Below are 16,593 nucleotides of genomic sequence, written 5' to 3' on the forward strand. Positions count from 1 at the left end.
ACACTCAGTATTTACATGATCAAAGCCAAAGAAAAACTAACATTCTGTAAGAAAGAACATTTGTGTATCTCAATAAAACTTCTGTAACTAAAATAATGGTCAGTATTTGGGTTGTTTTGTCTGGACACCTTTGGCTCATCAAGTGACAATTTTCACAATAATTTCACAGGGTTAAAGATAGTCCAACAAAATATCAACTAGATGAGTTAGGAGATGAACACATCTTTATTGCCATAAATACATTGCCAGTATTGCCATTGAACACTCTTCAACACTCTCTGGGGGTGGTTTTCATCTAGGTTGTGAAAGTCTAGGGAAGTTCTTTTAAAAATCACCACTGTCAAAAAACAGTTAACACAATATTATTCCATGGGAGACCATCAAATATTTACTCTTAATCTTTCATAATTCTTCTGCTTTTTGATAAGACTGGCACTAGCCAACCCCATGGGGGCGCAATACTGTAAAAGTTACCAGAGCAAACCAGAGCATGTACTCATAAATGCTGTCATTAACATCATTTTCACTTCATCTATTGCAGTGCACATACATCTAGCAGGTCCAGAAAGAAAGAAAAAACTGTCATTACCCCTAAAAATATAACGATTCTCTTTTGACATGCCAACCTACGTGAATATCGTCATGCTTTTGAACACGGACGGACAAGTTCACGAGACCAAGGAAGGTTTGCAAGGCAGCATTCAGGTATTGGAGGATGGGAAAATGGGGTTAGGGGGCACAGGCCACAATATGAGGCATATCATATGTGGTTTATGTTCATGTTCGGTACGTGGAGTACAGGTCCATTGGGTGCACCACTCTTCTGACAAACATGGAAACATGGCAGACACTTCCAGTTCCACAGAAACAAACTGATTTTATCCTGATATTAACGGATCTATCTCTTTATCCTCCATTCAGCCTCCTTGGTGACGTGATCAAACATCAAACATGGTGGTGATAGTGACCATGTTAGTTTCTGTTGTGCTTCTCTTCTTAATAATGAATAACATGACTTTGGTCTGTGTGTCTGTGCTCATCGTTGTTTTTTGTTGTACCTGAATTCACAGACATTATGGATTATGCCCCCTTTTCAGGGTTTTTCCTTTACATGGTGGTGGGGTGGTGGATGGTGCAACAGTTTTGTATAGAGTCACTAGGTGTTCCTCTTGTAATGTTTGTTTGTTTGATTGTGATGGTGATCAATCACACAGGATGGAGTCTAGGTGTTCACATTCTCCATTCGTGGAACGAAAGGAAGGTTGTGATTGGTCAGTGTCGGTTCCGTTCCGCCATGTCAGCGATGTGGTTGGGGAAGGGATAGGTTTCTTGTCGCCGGCTGGACCAAACACTCTGGGCCAGGAGTTCTAGACCCGACCCGTCCAAACTCAACCACTGAGACGGCAGCCTGAATTAACCATGGAGAATAACACAAAGAATGCAAGAATGAAGTGAAATTTGAATGATTTGAGCAGTGTTGGTGGGATGATGGTAAAAGTATTGTATCAGCAGCTTATCTATATAAGAATTTTGGATTTTTGTCATCAAACAAAACCGTATTGAACTCTAATACTTTCAGGATTCCGACAATTTCAATTTATCTTTTAATAAAATTATGTTTGTGGTGGTGAATGTAGTAATGGATTGCCATCATTTTGGTTGACAAATTTAAACCAAGGTAATGTACTGTAAAGGGAACATCACCTGTTCTTCTGGGTCTTGTTGGGGCCTTGCTGTTTACTCTCTCTCCTGATGGGGGCGCCAACTCTAGCCCCAAACAGCCGCGCCCAGCGAAGCTCCTGTGGGGACCTCTCCAGGGTTTCCTCTCTTCTCTCCATCCCTCTCCCGCACTCCTCCTCCCTCCTCTCCTCACTCCATCTGTTCTCCTGGGTGTCCACAGAGGGCGCCATCACTCCTTCCACCACCGATGGCTGCTGTAGCCACCAACCGACAGCAGAATCTGACTGACCGCTGCTGCCACCTAGTGGCCGACTCTGACTCTGCGCACTGTTTGTCTGCGGCCCCAGAGAGATGTGCTGCATGAATGTCTGCGGGCTCGGTAACGCCGTGTAAACAGAACTACTCTCTCTCTTTACTCTCCTCTCAGTGCTCTCCAACTGCTCTTTCCTCTGTTCGCCTCCCTTGTTCGGATTGGCTGAAATGGCCGACATCTGGAGGGAGGAGTAAGCTGATTGGGCCAGCAAGGAGGAAGTGCGCTTGAGGAGGCGGGCTTCTGACAGGAGGTGGAGGTCAAAGGGCAGGGCAGCCAACGGCTCCAGGAAGAGCAGGAGCTCGTGGAGGTGGGGGCGACATGGCCCCTGCCATAGTGGGACCAGACCCCAGTGGTGGTAGAGAGGACGCAACACATCTACAGACAGGGTTGGGGGAGGGGGCAACAGAGCGCTGCTCATCAACATGGAAAAGTTCCAAATACATTTACATAACAAGCACACACAATGTTATAATGCCATCTTGTCAGTTTCCTGTCCAATGTTATCTGTTTATTTCATAATAACTTTCATAGATAAGTTGTTCACAGAAAATGTTTACACAATATTAATATATTCATTTATTATTGAATGCATAACAAATATTCATATGTATGATATAAATGCAAAATAAATGGTTTACATACCTACACATGTGTACAGGTGATTAAGCCAGAACTCCAGTGCTCGTAAACTAGGGAATGGATGGAAATTAATTTGACTGTGCAAATATCTCAATTATTGAAATTCAACAAAATAGGAAAAAGTATCCGTTAGTTAGAGAAAGATAGTTAGAGTCAGAGAAATTGACTGTCTTACTTGAGCAGCCCCATAATGAAGGCGTTGAACCTCATGCTGTGCTTGGTGAGCTGGGAACACTTGCTCACCACAGAGACCAGACTGTGCAGGACTCGAGTGGTGGGGCCTGACAGAAGGAGGAAATACAATACAACCATAAAACTACAACACCCATGAGCACATGGTAATGATTTGGGTGACAGACATATGAGTAGTTACACATCAGCATCAGTGCACTACCATATGCAACTAGTGCAACAGGGAATAGATACAAATAGTGTATCATAAAAGGCAGGTAAGAGTTCAGAATTCTCACCTTGGCCAAAATGTTTGTCTCAAAGCATATCCACTGCTTCTCACTGACCTGGTTGTGTTGAAGCCAGAACAATGTCCCAAGGTTGGTTGCGGCGCTGTCCCACAATCAGGTCCAGCTTGTACGACCGCAGACCGTCCAGTAAAATGTTTCGGATTGCTGGACACAGCTTGTTCAGAACCAGCAAAGCAATGTTGGGATTTAAGGTACTGTTTCCAAGCTGGAGCTGAATCAAGAGAATGAGAATCCTGTTATATTCTGACTCATACAAGACTTTGATTTCCATTGCTTAATCTGGCTAGATCAAATAAGTTCCTATAACACTGATATTTCTGATTTGAGGTTCTCAAACCAACAGCCAGCTTGTCTGCTTAAATATATGTTTACTCTTTGTAAATCTTGAAGGTAACTAATACACTGTGATTATTGTGATCTAATGTGCATATTGTAATTGTGAGCACTGGTAAAGCAACAGTAGCAGTCAATTCCTGTTACATGTATTTCCTTGTTTATCATATGACCTCAAATGATTTGCAGTCCCTGAAATGTCTTCTGTCAGGCTTGGTTGACTTCTCTCTGGCTACTTCAAGCCACACACCTTACAGGAACACTAATGTGAATAGGAACACAAATCACTGGCATTGCTGTGAGCCTCACTCATCCACCAATTCCTTGCATGCTCACAGGAGACTCACAGGAGACTCACAGGAGACTCACAGGAGACTCACAGGAGACACTTGGTTGGCTGCCAGTGTTTTACCTTTTCATCTGCATCACGTGTTGGGTGTTCAAAATATGTGGAGATCAAATCCACTGCCGAGCTCACAGCTTTAAGCAGGGCTAGAGGGAAAAGGAAGCAAAGAAGAGAGAGAGAGAGAGAGAGAGAGAGAGAGAGAGAGAGAGAAAGAAAGAATCACATAAGATAGGTGCTGAAAGCATCCATAACAAGAAAATCTTCACAGGCAAACCTGACATTCACAGAAAATACAGAAAATCCTTTTTCCATTTTTAACATAAAAGATGTTTTCCAATGTGTCAAGCTTTATGTGCCTACTGAGATGAGCTGTGTGGCTTTATGCAGTAGCTAAGATTTATTTGCAACTGAAGAAGATTATGTTCTGGAATGAACCAAACCCAAATGTCAGAGAAAAAAATCTAAAGCAAAAAGACATCAAACACAGTCTGACATGTGTGCAAACATAATCATGCACACACACACACACACACACTCATGCATGCACACGCACACACACACACACACAACACACACTCACGCATGCACACACACACAGAGAGAGAGAGAGATGGGATTAGCCAATCATGGGCAAGGAGAGATAGAATAAGTAGGTCACAATTCAAAGGCAGCCCCTTAAGGGAAGTGAAGGCAGAGCTGCAGAGTGGGCTGTCTCTCTCTCTCTCTGCATCCCAGAGCTGAGGGAAATGCACACACACACACACACGCACACACACACACAGTCTCTCTCCATCCCATAGCAGAGAGAATCCCCCCACCCCCTACTCTCGATATCTGTCTCTTTCTCTCTCTCTCTCTCATCTTTCTCTCTAAGTACCACACCAGAAAGATGGACTCACTTTTATACAGTAAATGTAGAGGCCATCTTGATTTTCATTCAATTTAAAGTGAAATAGACACTTGCACAAGTAAATAACAAACCTGTACACATTCTTGACAAATGCCTGAACTCTGAGGGATTTTAAAGATGTTTCTGGTAAACACATAATTAACTATGCATAGCATATGCAGTAAACAATATACTGCATGTAATGCATTATCACAGTATAGTATTTACAGTATATGCACATATAGTGGGTAGGCTAGAATGTGTCTTTGTACAGCTCTGGAGAAAGTTAAGATTTTCTGAGATTTTCATCCTACGTTTTCAATGTCAACCTTAGGAAGACATCAGAAAAAGATAGTGGTCTCTTAATTTTTTCCAGAACTGTATAAATGCTGGCCGTTGTGTGAATGTGTTTCTATGGAAAAACAAGTAATATTTAATAAGTCCATTTAACAAAACTATAAAATATGGTTTATTTCAGGCTTACACTGCCATACTCCTGGGGAGAGTTTAATTGACGCATGACATTAAATAGCATGTCATTATTTACCAGACATACATATTTTCTATCGCAACACTGCACGTGTTTCCCATTCACCTTTTTTCTGCAGCAGGTCGATGGAGAGAGACTCGGAGGAGGCGTCAGGGGAGAGGCAGAACTCTTCCGGCGGCCTGTCCGTCAGCAAGAATGAGTCACCTTGCTGATGGTAAGGCTGAGGCTGTCTCCCTTGGAAACCTGCTTAGTCACACAGAGGAGGAGGAATCGATGCGAAGGTCAGGCTTCTAGAATTCACATGGAACAAAACAAATAATGGCCAGGGTTCTACAGAGTAACATTCTGCAGTGGCCTGAAATGGGATCAGAGCCAGAGACAGAGTTTAATCATTGCTTGCTTGTGTACCTTTGTAATTCAAAAGGTTATTATGGTAAATCTTTTTTTTGTATTTTTTGTTATTGTTCTGTTCTCTTCGCTGTGTTGCACTGCACATTGCCCCACTGTAGGATTACGTAATAAAGGACTACAGTATTCTTATTCGTTATAGCTTTCCCAGAAACAACATTGTCCTCATGTGGAGAACTATTGAGTAACTTATAAAACTTAATTGGAAAGTTTGGACCTTTTAATCTATATCTGTATGATGAATGCACTAAACTCCCACAATTCTAGTGAGTCCTCATAAACTGACCTAAAAAGGAGGCCTGACCCTTAACTACATGATGAGCTGATACCTTAACCTGCTCATTCCAAATCTATCCCATCACACCCTAACCCTTAATCATGTCATCAGAGCCTATCTTAGCCCTTATTTACATCATCAGACCCTAGTTTAGCTGTTAACCAACTACATCATCAAACCCTAGCCTAGCTGTAACTACATCATCAAACCCTAGCCTACTGTAGCTGTTAACAAACTACATAATCAAACCCTAGCCTAGCTGTTAACAAACTACATAATCAAACCCTAGCCTAGCCGTTAACCAACTACATCATCAGACCCTAGCCTAGCTGTTAACCAACTACATCATCAGATCCTAGCCTAGCTGTTAACCAACTACATCATCAGACCCTAGCCTAGCTGTTAACTCATTACATCACCTTCTTGAATTTCCCCTGGGGATCAATAAAGTATCTATCATCATCAAAGCCTAGCTTAGCACTTATCTACATCATCAGACCTTAGCCTAGCCTATTGAACATAATCAAGTCAAGTCAAGTCAAGTCAAGTCACTTTTAGCAGACCCTATCCTAACCACACTATCATCCACGTACGGTTGGGCAGGGCCGGTCTGCAGAAGGGTGTGGTGCTGAGGACGGCACTGGTGCTGCACTGGGCCACGGGCCTCTCCACCGGACAGGACGACAAGCAGGGCGGGGTGTTCAGACAGGTCACCGAGGTCACAGCGGGGCTCGGGCCACGATGACACATGTCCCAGACAGGCACAGGCTCCGCCACCTGACTCAGCTCAGCCTCGAGTGAAGCTGGGCCAAGGGGTTGAAAGGGGTCAGCCATTTTGGGACTCAGCTCTAGTGCGTGCTGCTGAGCAGGCAGAGTGAGTGCAGGCCTCGGGCTGCGTATGGGATTTGATGCGTCCGGGCTCCGTTTGGCACCAGTCCGTGCTGGAGGAGACATGGCGTCTTCACTGCGCTTGCTCTGGCAGTCGAGCGCCTCGTCAGGGCTACTCTGAGACACATATAGCCTAAAAGGGTTTGAGCTTGAGCCGCTTTGGGTTGTACTGTCCAGGTGGCACTGCGCGTCGGGAGGGCTGTCGTGACGTTGCTGCTGTTGGTGGTGGAAGCCCCAGGCCAAGCGGTGTGGGTGTGGGAACGGGACGGGGCTCGGGGTGCAGGTGGAGCAGGTGTCTGAACTGGAGGCTGCCTCCAGGTGCAGTGCGGAGTACCCCCCCAGGGGCGAGGGGCGCAGGAAGCTGGGCACCGCCTTGCCCTTGCCCTTGCCCTTGCCCCTGTGCTGGGTGCCGCCGCTGCTGCTGGGCTTGCCGTGGCCGAGGTACTGGTTGAGGAGTGAGCCCAGCGGCTTCTGCTGTTTCCCCAGAGGCAACTGCAGCACGAAGGGCTGGATAGGCAGAGAGGTGGGCCTCTGGTCCTTACTGAAGCGCACCACCCCCGGAGACGAAGACGAACAGGCCCCTAGACGACAGACACACGGGAATTACACACACACATAATTACAGTGCAGTGTTAAGGACGTGATTAAACCTCTCGTCGGTGACCCATTAATTGAGATTCCTCTGCATTACTGCTTGGTACTAAGATGACTGTGTGATAGAGTATTCCGCTTCAGGTCTGAAGGATCTGTGGTGAGGTGAGGAGCTAATGATTTAGTTCCTGATCAAGAGGAACTTGAAAAAGTTTATTTTTACAAGAGCTGTTTCATAACCGGGTCTCTTTCATAATCAAGTCAACTTCATAACAAGGATACAAGGATACAAAGATACAAGGAAGTTTATTGTCACATGCATATAGTTACTGGAAGTAAGAAATGCAGTGAAATTATGTCTGGTGTCAGCCTATTTGTGCATTAATGGGGGGGGGGGGGTGAAAAGTGCAGTAGAAGAGGGGTTTAGTAGATTAAGTGGCAAGGGCTGCATAAAAAGGTGGGGAGGATTGGGATTGGGTGGAGGGCACCAACAAAGGAGCACCTAAGAGCAACAGGGGCAAGGAAAACTCCCTTACCAAGGAAGAAACCTTGGGCAGATCCAAGGCTCAAGGGGATAACCCAACTGCCAGGGGTCTTGGTGTGTATGTTGGGGGGATGACAGGGGAGATGGGATAGTGTGCTGTGTATGTGGGGAGAGGGCAGTGTGCAATATGTGTGTTGGAGAAGCTTCCTCATGAGACAATGTGCTGTGTATTGGGGGCAGTGTGCTGTAAGTATGTTGGGGATGTGTGTTGGAGAAGCTTCCTGATGAAATAATGTGCTGTGTATGTGGGTGCAGGGACTTACTATTGCAAGCAGAGTACTGTATGTAATGTATGTGAGTGATGACAGTGAAGATGTGTGTGTGGGTGGGAGGGGAGTGGAGCAGTGACTGTGTGTGTGTGTGTGTGTGTAGTGTGTAGGTGGGTAGGTGGGGGCAGTGTGCTGTAAGTATGTAGAGGATGTGTGTTGGAGAAGATCCTGAAGACAATGTGCTGTGTGTGTGGGGGGGGGCAGTGTGCAGCAAGTATGTAGAGGAGGCTTACTGTAGCAAGCAGTGTGCTGTATGTATGTGAAGTGATGACAGTGATGATGTAAGTGTGTGTGTTGGGGATGGGGGTGGAGTGGGGGGTGGGGGGGCAGAAAGGCTAGGCAATCAAGGACATGGGTAGATGGAGGAGAAATCAAAAATAATAAATAAAAAGTTAATTAATGTGCAAAAGTTGGAGAAAGTCAGATATGTGTGTGTATGTGTGTGTGTGTGTGTGTGTGTGTGTGTGTGTGTGTTTTGACGTGTGATGAAATAAGAAAATAAATAAAAGGTCTGTACCATAGGGAGAGGGATGTAAAAGTGCTAAAAGTCTTGTAGGTGTGTGTGGGTGTGTGTGTGTGGGGGGGTCATGAGTGCTGAGGAGTGAATGAGTGCAAAGTCAGTATAGTGTGAGTTCAGAGTTGGGAAATGTTTGAGAGTGCTGAGGAGTGAATGTGTGCAAAGTCAGTATAGTGTGAGTTCAGAGTTCGGATGGCCTGGGGATAAACACTTCTCCTGAGTCTCTCAGTTCTGGCTTTGTGACTACATAGGCGTCTTCTTGATTTCAGCGGTAGGAATAATCCATTGTTAGGATGAGAAGAGTCCTTCAAAATCTTTCAGAACATGTCTATTTATTAAGGTCAAGCCCACCTGTAAGGACACTTAAGAGTTTGTAGAAACCTTCCGAACATCTTCTCTTTACAACTATTTCAAATTCAGTTTTACTCAATAGTAGTAAATGTCATTAATGTCCCAAAACCATTACTTACCTTCCATTTTAGAGGTTGATGGAAGGTTCTCTGGATCCATATGCACAGATGTCTTATTGTGCTGATTAACAGTCGAGGGTGAACAGTTAGATCCTGAACAGGCATTTTGTCCTTCACACTCCCTATCTTTAACAGTGGAGAGCCCCTGAGGGTTTAGAGCAGGAGATTGGTGATCTTCTGGACTGGTCTTCAGGGAGGATGCGTCTCTCGTGCCCCTTTTGCAGTGGGCAATCTCTGCAAAGCTGGTCACATGCGAGAGGAGGCATTTTGTGGTGGTGTCACAGCTGCAGTTGAGGGAGGTCTTTCCCTTGGATCACCTTCTTACATGGGTTCTCAGAGCTGCTGTCTTTAGTGCTGTCTTCCACTGGCTCTTTGTCTCGTTGTTGTTGTTGCTAATTTGAGAGATAAAATTCAGTGAGTGAATGTAAAGTCAAGTGAAGTAAATGAGGGAAATGAAAAGAGATACTACCCACACTACACACACTAACTGATGGAACCAAACTGAAAGTGCTCTTTCCAAAATGCATACGTCTCCAGGAATATACAAGCCTTAATTTAATGTTAATACCTGTACATCAAGCTTAACAATGTCTGGAAAAAAGATCTGCATTCTTTGCACTGTCTGAAACCTTTCATTGTTAACTCTTTTATTTAACAATGTTAACACATGTATAACACAGTCATATTTTCTTATTATAATTTATACAACACTTTTAGCAGACCTTTCAAAAATGTGTGTGTGTGTGTGCCATGATTATTATTAGCACTTTTTATTTTAGAATGATGAGAGGGTGCTCATCAGCCATACCTCCTCCTCTGGTCGGCTCTCTGCCTTCCCTTCCCGTCGTCTCTCCTGAACAGGAAGTACTCGGCAGGCGGGGTCGGGCTACTCTGGCTGTGGCCCCCTTCTGAGCAGCTGGTCACTGACGACCAGGCCGGGCTGGGGGACGACTGCGACGAGAGGTCGCAGGTCACCAGCTTATAGTAGTTCTGAGAGGGCAAGGTCAGCCGCGTCTGAGCGTGGAGCGCGGTGGTGAGGTCCGAGAAGAGCGGAGACGGGACGCCCTCAGAGTCCAGCTGATAGTTGCAGTTGGGATCAGTGCCCTGAGGCGACCAGTAGGGGGACGAGTTGGACCCGTCCTGTGACAAGGAGCTGGTCCCGTGCGAGGGCTCGATTGGGCTTTCCAGCTGGAATGGGTTAACGGGCACGGCGTTGTTGCTTTTGTTGTAGATGGAGCTGAAGGTGACGAGGACTCCATCGGAGCTGTTGCAGGAGGAGTCGCTGACGTTGTCCACGAAGCCTTCCGACGGTTTGCGCGGCTTGCCCAGAGCACAAGGGCACACGTGGCCAGACGCTTGGGAGGGCTTCTCTTTGGAGACTCCACCGTTGCTGTTCCCCGACCCTCCCCACTCCAGCTCGCCACAGTCGATGAGCATCGGGGTGCCTCTCGAGTCACACCGTGGACGGAACTCGAGTCGGCTGGCTGAGGTTCTCCAGCTCTTTCGACACACCTCTCTCCTGGCTCCACATGGTTCTGCGCGTATCCGCGCTTTCAGAACCATGGTGTTGGACAGGTTCCACCGGACACGCTGGCTCAACCTCCTCCACGGCCCTGGTGTCTCCGTGCAGTTGGAAGGAGAAGTCCTCTTGGTACTTGTGCAAGTTATCCCCCTCCAGATCATCCTCCTCCTCCTCGTCCTCCTCCTCCTTCCTCTCCTCCTCGGGGATGAAGGGGTTGATCCATCGTGGCGTGCCTCTGTCCCCGATGACGACCTTCTCCTTGCTCGCGTCGAAGCCCGTCAGGGAACTCCCGCCACTCAGATCGGGAGCTGGTGAGGAGCAGGCCCGCATTCGCTCCAACAGCAGGTGCGCCTCCTCCCTCTCCTCCTCTGCGTCTTCTCCTCCACCCTCCTTCTTAGACTCCGCTAAACTGCTCAGAGCCTCCCTGAATGGATCCTGCTGCTGCTGCTGTTGCTGCTGTTGCTGCTGCTGCTGCTGCTGCTGCTGTGGTGGCACAGGGAGGGAGATGGTGTATGTGAGGTTGAGGGAGCACGGTCGAGCGGGTCGCTGCACGGCACTGCACAGCTTCCACGCGGGAGTCTGGCGCTCCAGCACCAGAGCGGCCTGACGCAGGAACAGAGTCTCCCCTGATAGGCTGGCGGAACTGTCCATCATCTCCCCGCACCTAAAATCCGTTGAAGTCTGTGAATGGTGAAGGGTGGTGGGGGTTGAGGGGGGAGGTGTTAGTTCACACCATAGAGTTCAGGACTGTGGCCATATGGCTCTGGACACGCAGGGGCATGGGGTGTGTAGATAGAGTAGAGATGTCTGTCTTCATGATCCAAAGTCATCTGAAACCATTGAGAAAAGTAAGAAAAAAACAGGAATATTTCGATGAATGATAAGTACATATAAGTTAATATAAATATCATGTTAAATAAAAAACAGCGATTCTACACAATCCTTTGAAATACAATACATTGGTGATGTATGCAAATGCTTTGATTTTATTTGTAATGGCTGGTTCATCCACAGACTATGAGATGGAAATGAAGGTCTAAGACACACCACTGACTGAAGCTGTGAGTTCAAGCTCCTGTGAGTTCAAGCTTCAATTCTGCCATTTCATTTTCATTGTTGGCGGCTAAAGTTAGCTCTGCACCACTGTAACACTGACTGAAGTCTTGGGCAGAGCCTTTTACACAGGTCAGTGCAGCGACTCAATCAGCCGTGATGCTTTAAACCTCATCAAGTGAGTCAATGCTCAGCCTCTCTCTCACATTGTCTGAGCAATTAGAGCAATTCCATTGAGGAGACTGTCCTTTTGCCACAGTAAAATCTGTGCATCCAGCACGATTCATTTTTTAATATTTGCATATTTCTTATCATGTTTTGGGGGGTATAATATTCATGTGTATTCATATCTGCTATTTCACATTTAATCAAATAAGTAAACACAAATAACAAAAACAATAAAAAATAGGGTGGTCATAAGATCCAGGAATCATATTGGATTGTCACAGCTGCGTCTTATCTTCTTTGGCCTCCCATCTGTTTCTATTTCCTTTTTTCCCCTTTGAATCCCTCTTTCCCTCTCTCCCCTCACAGCCTGTCTCCCTCTCTCTCTCTCTTTCTCTCTCTCTCTCTCTCTCTCTCTCTCTCTCTCTCTTCCTCTCTCTGAGACCCCCACAGTTCTGTCACAGCACAGCAGTATCCTGGACACCACTGAGCATGCTCACCAATTTGTTCCGTGAGAATGAACTTGTGGGGACGACAGATTTGCTTCCCCTCTCAGCGTGAGAGAATGAGGATTGATATTCACACACACACACACACACACACACACACACACACACACACAGACACCCACACACACATGCACACACCCGCACACGCACCCGCACACGCACACACACACACACACACAAACACACAGACACATCCACACACACGCACACACACACATTTAGGCAGCATAATACACCATTCCAATGTTGGTGGCAGCTGAGGGTGGGTAGGAGGATGCAAGGATGAAAATTTTTTGAAATGTCAGAATCAGTGAAGCTTTAATTAACCTTAATGAGGTGGAAAGATGGTATTATCTGTAAGAGAATGATAATATATCATTGTCAGCATTATCATTGTCGCATTATTCTTTGCTATACTTATCCAATATTACTTAAACAAAACAAAGACCACACAATTCTTACAATTACACAATTAGACATCGAGAGATAAAGATAGAATAAATGAATAAATGAGCTCTTTGTACATGGCAGACAAAGTACCATGGGTTTAGTCTCCAAAGTTCAAATGCAAACACAAAGAGAGATTTTGTGCAGGAATGGTATTTTGAGCTAGATTTGTAGGATTGTCTTAGTTTTAAAATTCAGAGCTCTCTTTTTTTCACAGTCTCTTTCAGTCTCTCAGAGGAAGTGGGATAGATTCGTTGGCAATCAGTGGGCTGTCTTCCAGATGGGAAATAATCTGTCAATAAGCTGCTCAACATCTGTGAGCCCCTCCAAACATTCACACACACACACACACACACACACACACACACACACACACACACACACACACACACACACACACACACACACACACAAACACAAACACTTCTATTCTGCTGTAAAACAAATACAGTATCAAGTCTACAGTTTCCCTATACCCTCTGGCCCAAACAACTAAAAACTGGAAAACATTCCAGATCAACTGTAAACAAAATAACTTGGTTTAATAGGACATAAAATAGCATTAACCAGCTGGACGCCTATCAAATCTATTCATCTCAGCAACATGATCTGCTAATCCTGACAGCTACTGATCTCCACAAAGCCATCACTGAGGAGATGCCATTAGAGGAGGCAAAGGCAGGCACTGCATTGCCCAATAGCATCTGAGACCACAATTATGACATTCACTGAGTAAACTAACCACACACAGCCATTGAAGATCATGAACTTCTATGACGATCAATTTGTCAATATCTACAATGATCTTCGACGGGCAACGGCCCCATTAACGGAACCTACACCAATCCATGCATGACTGTCACTGAATGAAGGGGGGGGGTGCTTGAACATCAGGGGATCTTTAGGGGAAAGTAGGCCACCTCTGGTAGCTGCTGATGACTAATAAGTGGCTGTGAAAATTAGACATTCTCCCCACGTACGAGTCGACACAGCAAGCCTGCAGTGCGACTGTGCTATACTGTGCTGTGCTATGCTGTTTTTACATTGACATTACATGTTTTCATCCAATCAGCTGACAGATGCTTTTATCCACAGCCAACTGAGCAAGTGATGAATAAGAATCAGGCCTCAGTGCAATAGAAGGCCTTAGCGTGACAATACATTCTACCTTTCAATTCAAATACCTGATAACCAGAGGATGACAGTGCAAAAGAAGTGAGATTGAAGTGAGAAACTATTCTAAAGAAAAAGAAACAGAGTCAGTGTGAGTTGTGTGAGACACAAAAGAGAATACCCAAGGTCTAGCTAGAACCAAGGAGTTGGACCGGAGCACACAACGCTTTAACCCTTAAAGGTGTAGGTTTTTGAACGTTCTAAGTTCCGCAACAATTGAAGGTTCTAAAATTCTATGTTGAATTCAATGAACCCAGATATTCTTTAGAATGTTCATTTCTCAACATTCCCGTCACACCGGTGTGGCGGTACTCCTTTAACCCTTAAAGGTGTAGGTTTTTGAACGTTCTAAGTTCCGCAACAATTGAAGGTTCTAAAATTCTATGTTGAATTCAATGAACCCAGATATTCTTTAGAACGTTCATTTCTCAACATTCCTGTCACACCAGTGTGACGGTACTCCTTTAAGGGTTAAGGGTTAAGTGATTTTTATTAGCTTAGTGCAAACCGACTAACGTTTCGACACCCATGCGTCTTCTTCAGAGTGAGACACACTTTGTTCCGCTCTCCATGCCTTCATGCCACGTTAAGACTACGGGAACGGTGAGGCTGTGCCTCGGTAGCAGTTCTGTGGAGCTGGGAGCACAGACAGGCAGCTGACTGGCCCTCTTTAGCTGCCTCTCCCCCCATCTCTCTCTCTCTCTCTCTCTCTCTCTTTCTGTTGTCGGAGACTATTTCCCTGGCCCAGAGTGGATGTAATTGTGTTAGCGTGACTGCACTTGGCCCTGCAGTCAGGCCAGTGTTACTTTTTATATCGAGTGGGGAGCGAAGGACGCATACTAGGCCATGTTGGCAGAGCAGAGCGGAGAGGAGCCAGTGTTGTGCTGTGCTGTGCTGTGCTGTGGCAGTGGTGTGTGTGTGTGTGTGTGTGCGTGTGCGTGTGCGTGTAATGGTAATGCAGCGCGTGCGGCGCGGCGCGGCGCGTGCGTGTGTGTGTGTGTGCCTGCGTGTGTGCGCGGCAATGCGTCGTGCGCGTCGCGCGGCGTGCGTGTGTGTGTGCGTGTGTGTGTGTGTGCTGTGGTGTGACGGTGGAGAGCTGCGGTGTGCTGTGCTATGCAGCGAGACCATAATGAGGCTGCACAGCTTGCATCAGCGATAGGAGAGCTTACAGTAAATGGCAGTAGACGACTGGGCGTGATCCAGCCAGAGGTGGGCCTGACCTGAGCCAGATCTGGGAAGGGTCTGATCTAGAGCAGGCCATTATCTGGGACAAGGCAAGGTAGTGCAGACAGGACAGAGCAGGACATTATAACTACTGCAGCTGGGGACAATCTCTGGCCTGTATTTCTAGTCAATCATGCCGATTCATTTAGAGCCTTGTCAAGCTTGAGACTGAGGTAGAGGAATGGGAGGTAGGGATTGGTCAATGCTATTTTGTATGTACTGTGCCGACATACTTACACTCACTATTACAAAGAGATAGAAAGAGAAAGAGAGTGATAAAGTGAGCGAGAGAGAGATGATTGTGTATGTGTTTGTTTGTGTGTGTGTGTGTGTGTGTGTGTGTGTGTGTGTGTGTGTGTGTGTAAGAGAGGGAGTTACTGTTTATTTTGTGCTCACATGTTTATACATTGTATGCTGTATCTCTGTCTTCTTTTCCTTGTGATACTACTGTGTTATTTGTAACACTAGCTTTGGCAACACTGTACCAAACAGTCATGCTAATAAAGCCCCTTTGAATTTTTATTTGAGAGAGAAACAGAGATCAGAGAGAAATAGCAAGAGAGCAAGACATTAACATAAATAACATTATGTATTATAAAAGTACAGTGAAAAACATAACCACATTAGTATTATAAGATCTATATTAGCCTATAAAAACACATTAAAAAAAACAACCTTACTGAACATACAGTGTTGTAAAATTATAAATTGATCTGCTTTAACCAAGACAAAGGTAGTAACCCTTTCAAAACACAACTATGATATTTTAAAAACAATTTGACCAGACTGTATCAGAATATTGTGAATCAGCAGTGAGCAGCACAACTGCAGCAGGCTACATGACAAAAACATACACATGTGCAACTTACAAGCAACTTCCGCTGTTGCCTGAACAGACACTATATATGCGCATACCGGGCTGCACATGAAACATACAGCGATATGTAGGTCAGCGAATTTCTTTAGACTTCACTGCACTAAGAACCACACGGAAACAAATTTGCAAATTCATACTCGGGAAAAAACGGGAAGGCTGACAGCGATTAATTCCTGGGGTAGGCTATAATTTCATACACTAACGTTATTCAACATTTTTATGATAGGCTACCCTACAAAATCGTTATTCCCAGCATTAAATCGGAGAGTATATGATACTTAAAACAGCTCTATAAGGCTATAATAATACCATTAGTAAACCTTGAGCGATAAGCAGCGACTCACCGTTGTTTCTATCGGAAGCATCCCGGCACGAGATGTAGGTCGTCTCCGCCTCGTGGAGCCGCACTGAATGTTGCTGGAGACCGACCGACAGCTCATGCGTCACAGCGCATACTGTATTGCCACGTTGTGCAACGCTTCGTTCA

At 45.6% G+C, this 16,593-nt stretch overlaps 2 protein-coding genes across 2 annotated transcripts; both read right to left on the bottom strand.

Moving 5' to 3' along the window:
• Positions 1-1,126: 1,126 nt before the first annotated feature.
• On the bottom strand, positions 1,127-9,436 carry LOC125304126 (AP-4 complex accessory subunit RUSC2-like). The gene is made up of 9 exons (XM_048258155.1): positions 9,137-9,436; positions 6,451-7,326; positions 5,278-5,415; positions 3,860-3,939; positions 3,151-3,325; positions 2,808-2,913; positions 2,636-2,682; positions 1,705-2,368; positions 1,127-1,408 (listed from the first exon to the last, which is right to left on the bottom strand). Exons 1-9 carry the CDS (start codon positions 9,174-9,176, stop codon positions 1,273-1,275), a joined length of 2,262 nt encoding a protein of 753 aa, XP_048114112.1. The 5' UTR covers positions 9,177-9,436; the 3' UTR covers positions 1,127-1,272.
• A 1,011-nt stretch (positions 9,437-10,447) lies between these two features.
• LOC125304127 (heat shock protein DDB_G0288861-like) lies at positions 10,448-16,551 on the bottom strand. The gene is made up of 2 exons (XM_048258156.1): positions 16,451-16,551; positions 10,448-11,488 (listed from the first exon to the last, which is right to left on the bottom strand). Exon 2 carries the CDS (start codon positions 11,310-11,312, stop codon positions 10,590-10,592), a length of 723 nt encoding a protein of 240 aa, XP_048114113.1. The 5' UTR covers positions 11,313-11,488; positions 16,451-16,551; the 3' UTR covers positions 10,448-10,589.
• Positions 16,552-16,593: the final 42 nt, after the last annotated feature.

The sequence above is a fragment of the Alosa alosa genome, chromosome 12, assembly GCF_017589495.1.
Source record: "Alosa alosa isolate M-15738 ecotype Scorff River chromosome 12, AALO_Geno_1.1, whole genome shotgun sequence".
Taxonomy (NCBI): domain Eukaryota; kingdom Metazoa; phylum Chordata; class Actinopteri; order Clupeiformes; family Clupeidae; genus Alosa; species Alosa alosa.

Bases quoted from the DNA above. Each gene is read 5' to 3' on its own strand.
- LOC125304126 (XM_048258155.1), bottom strand. From the start codon at position 9,176: ATGGATCCAGAGAACCTTCCATCAACCTCTAAAATGGAAG. The intron at 3,940-5,277 runs GTGAATGGGAAA...TTTTCCCTCTAG, and splicing joins CGACCTGCTGCAGAAAAAAG to CCCTGCTTAAAGCTGTGAGC. The intron at 3,326-3,859 runs GTAAAACACTGG...CTCTTGATTCAG, and splicing joins CACGTGATGCAGATGAAAAG to CTCCAGCTTGGAAACAGTAC.
- LOC125304127 (XM_048258156.1), bottom strand. From the start codon at position 11,312: ATGATGGACAGTTCCGCCAGCCTATCAGGGGAGACTCTGTTCCTGCGT.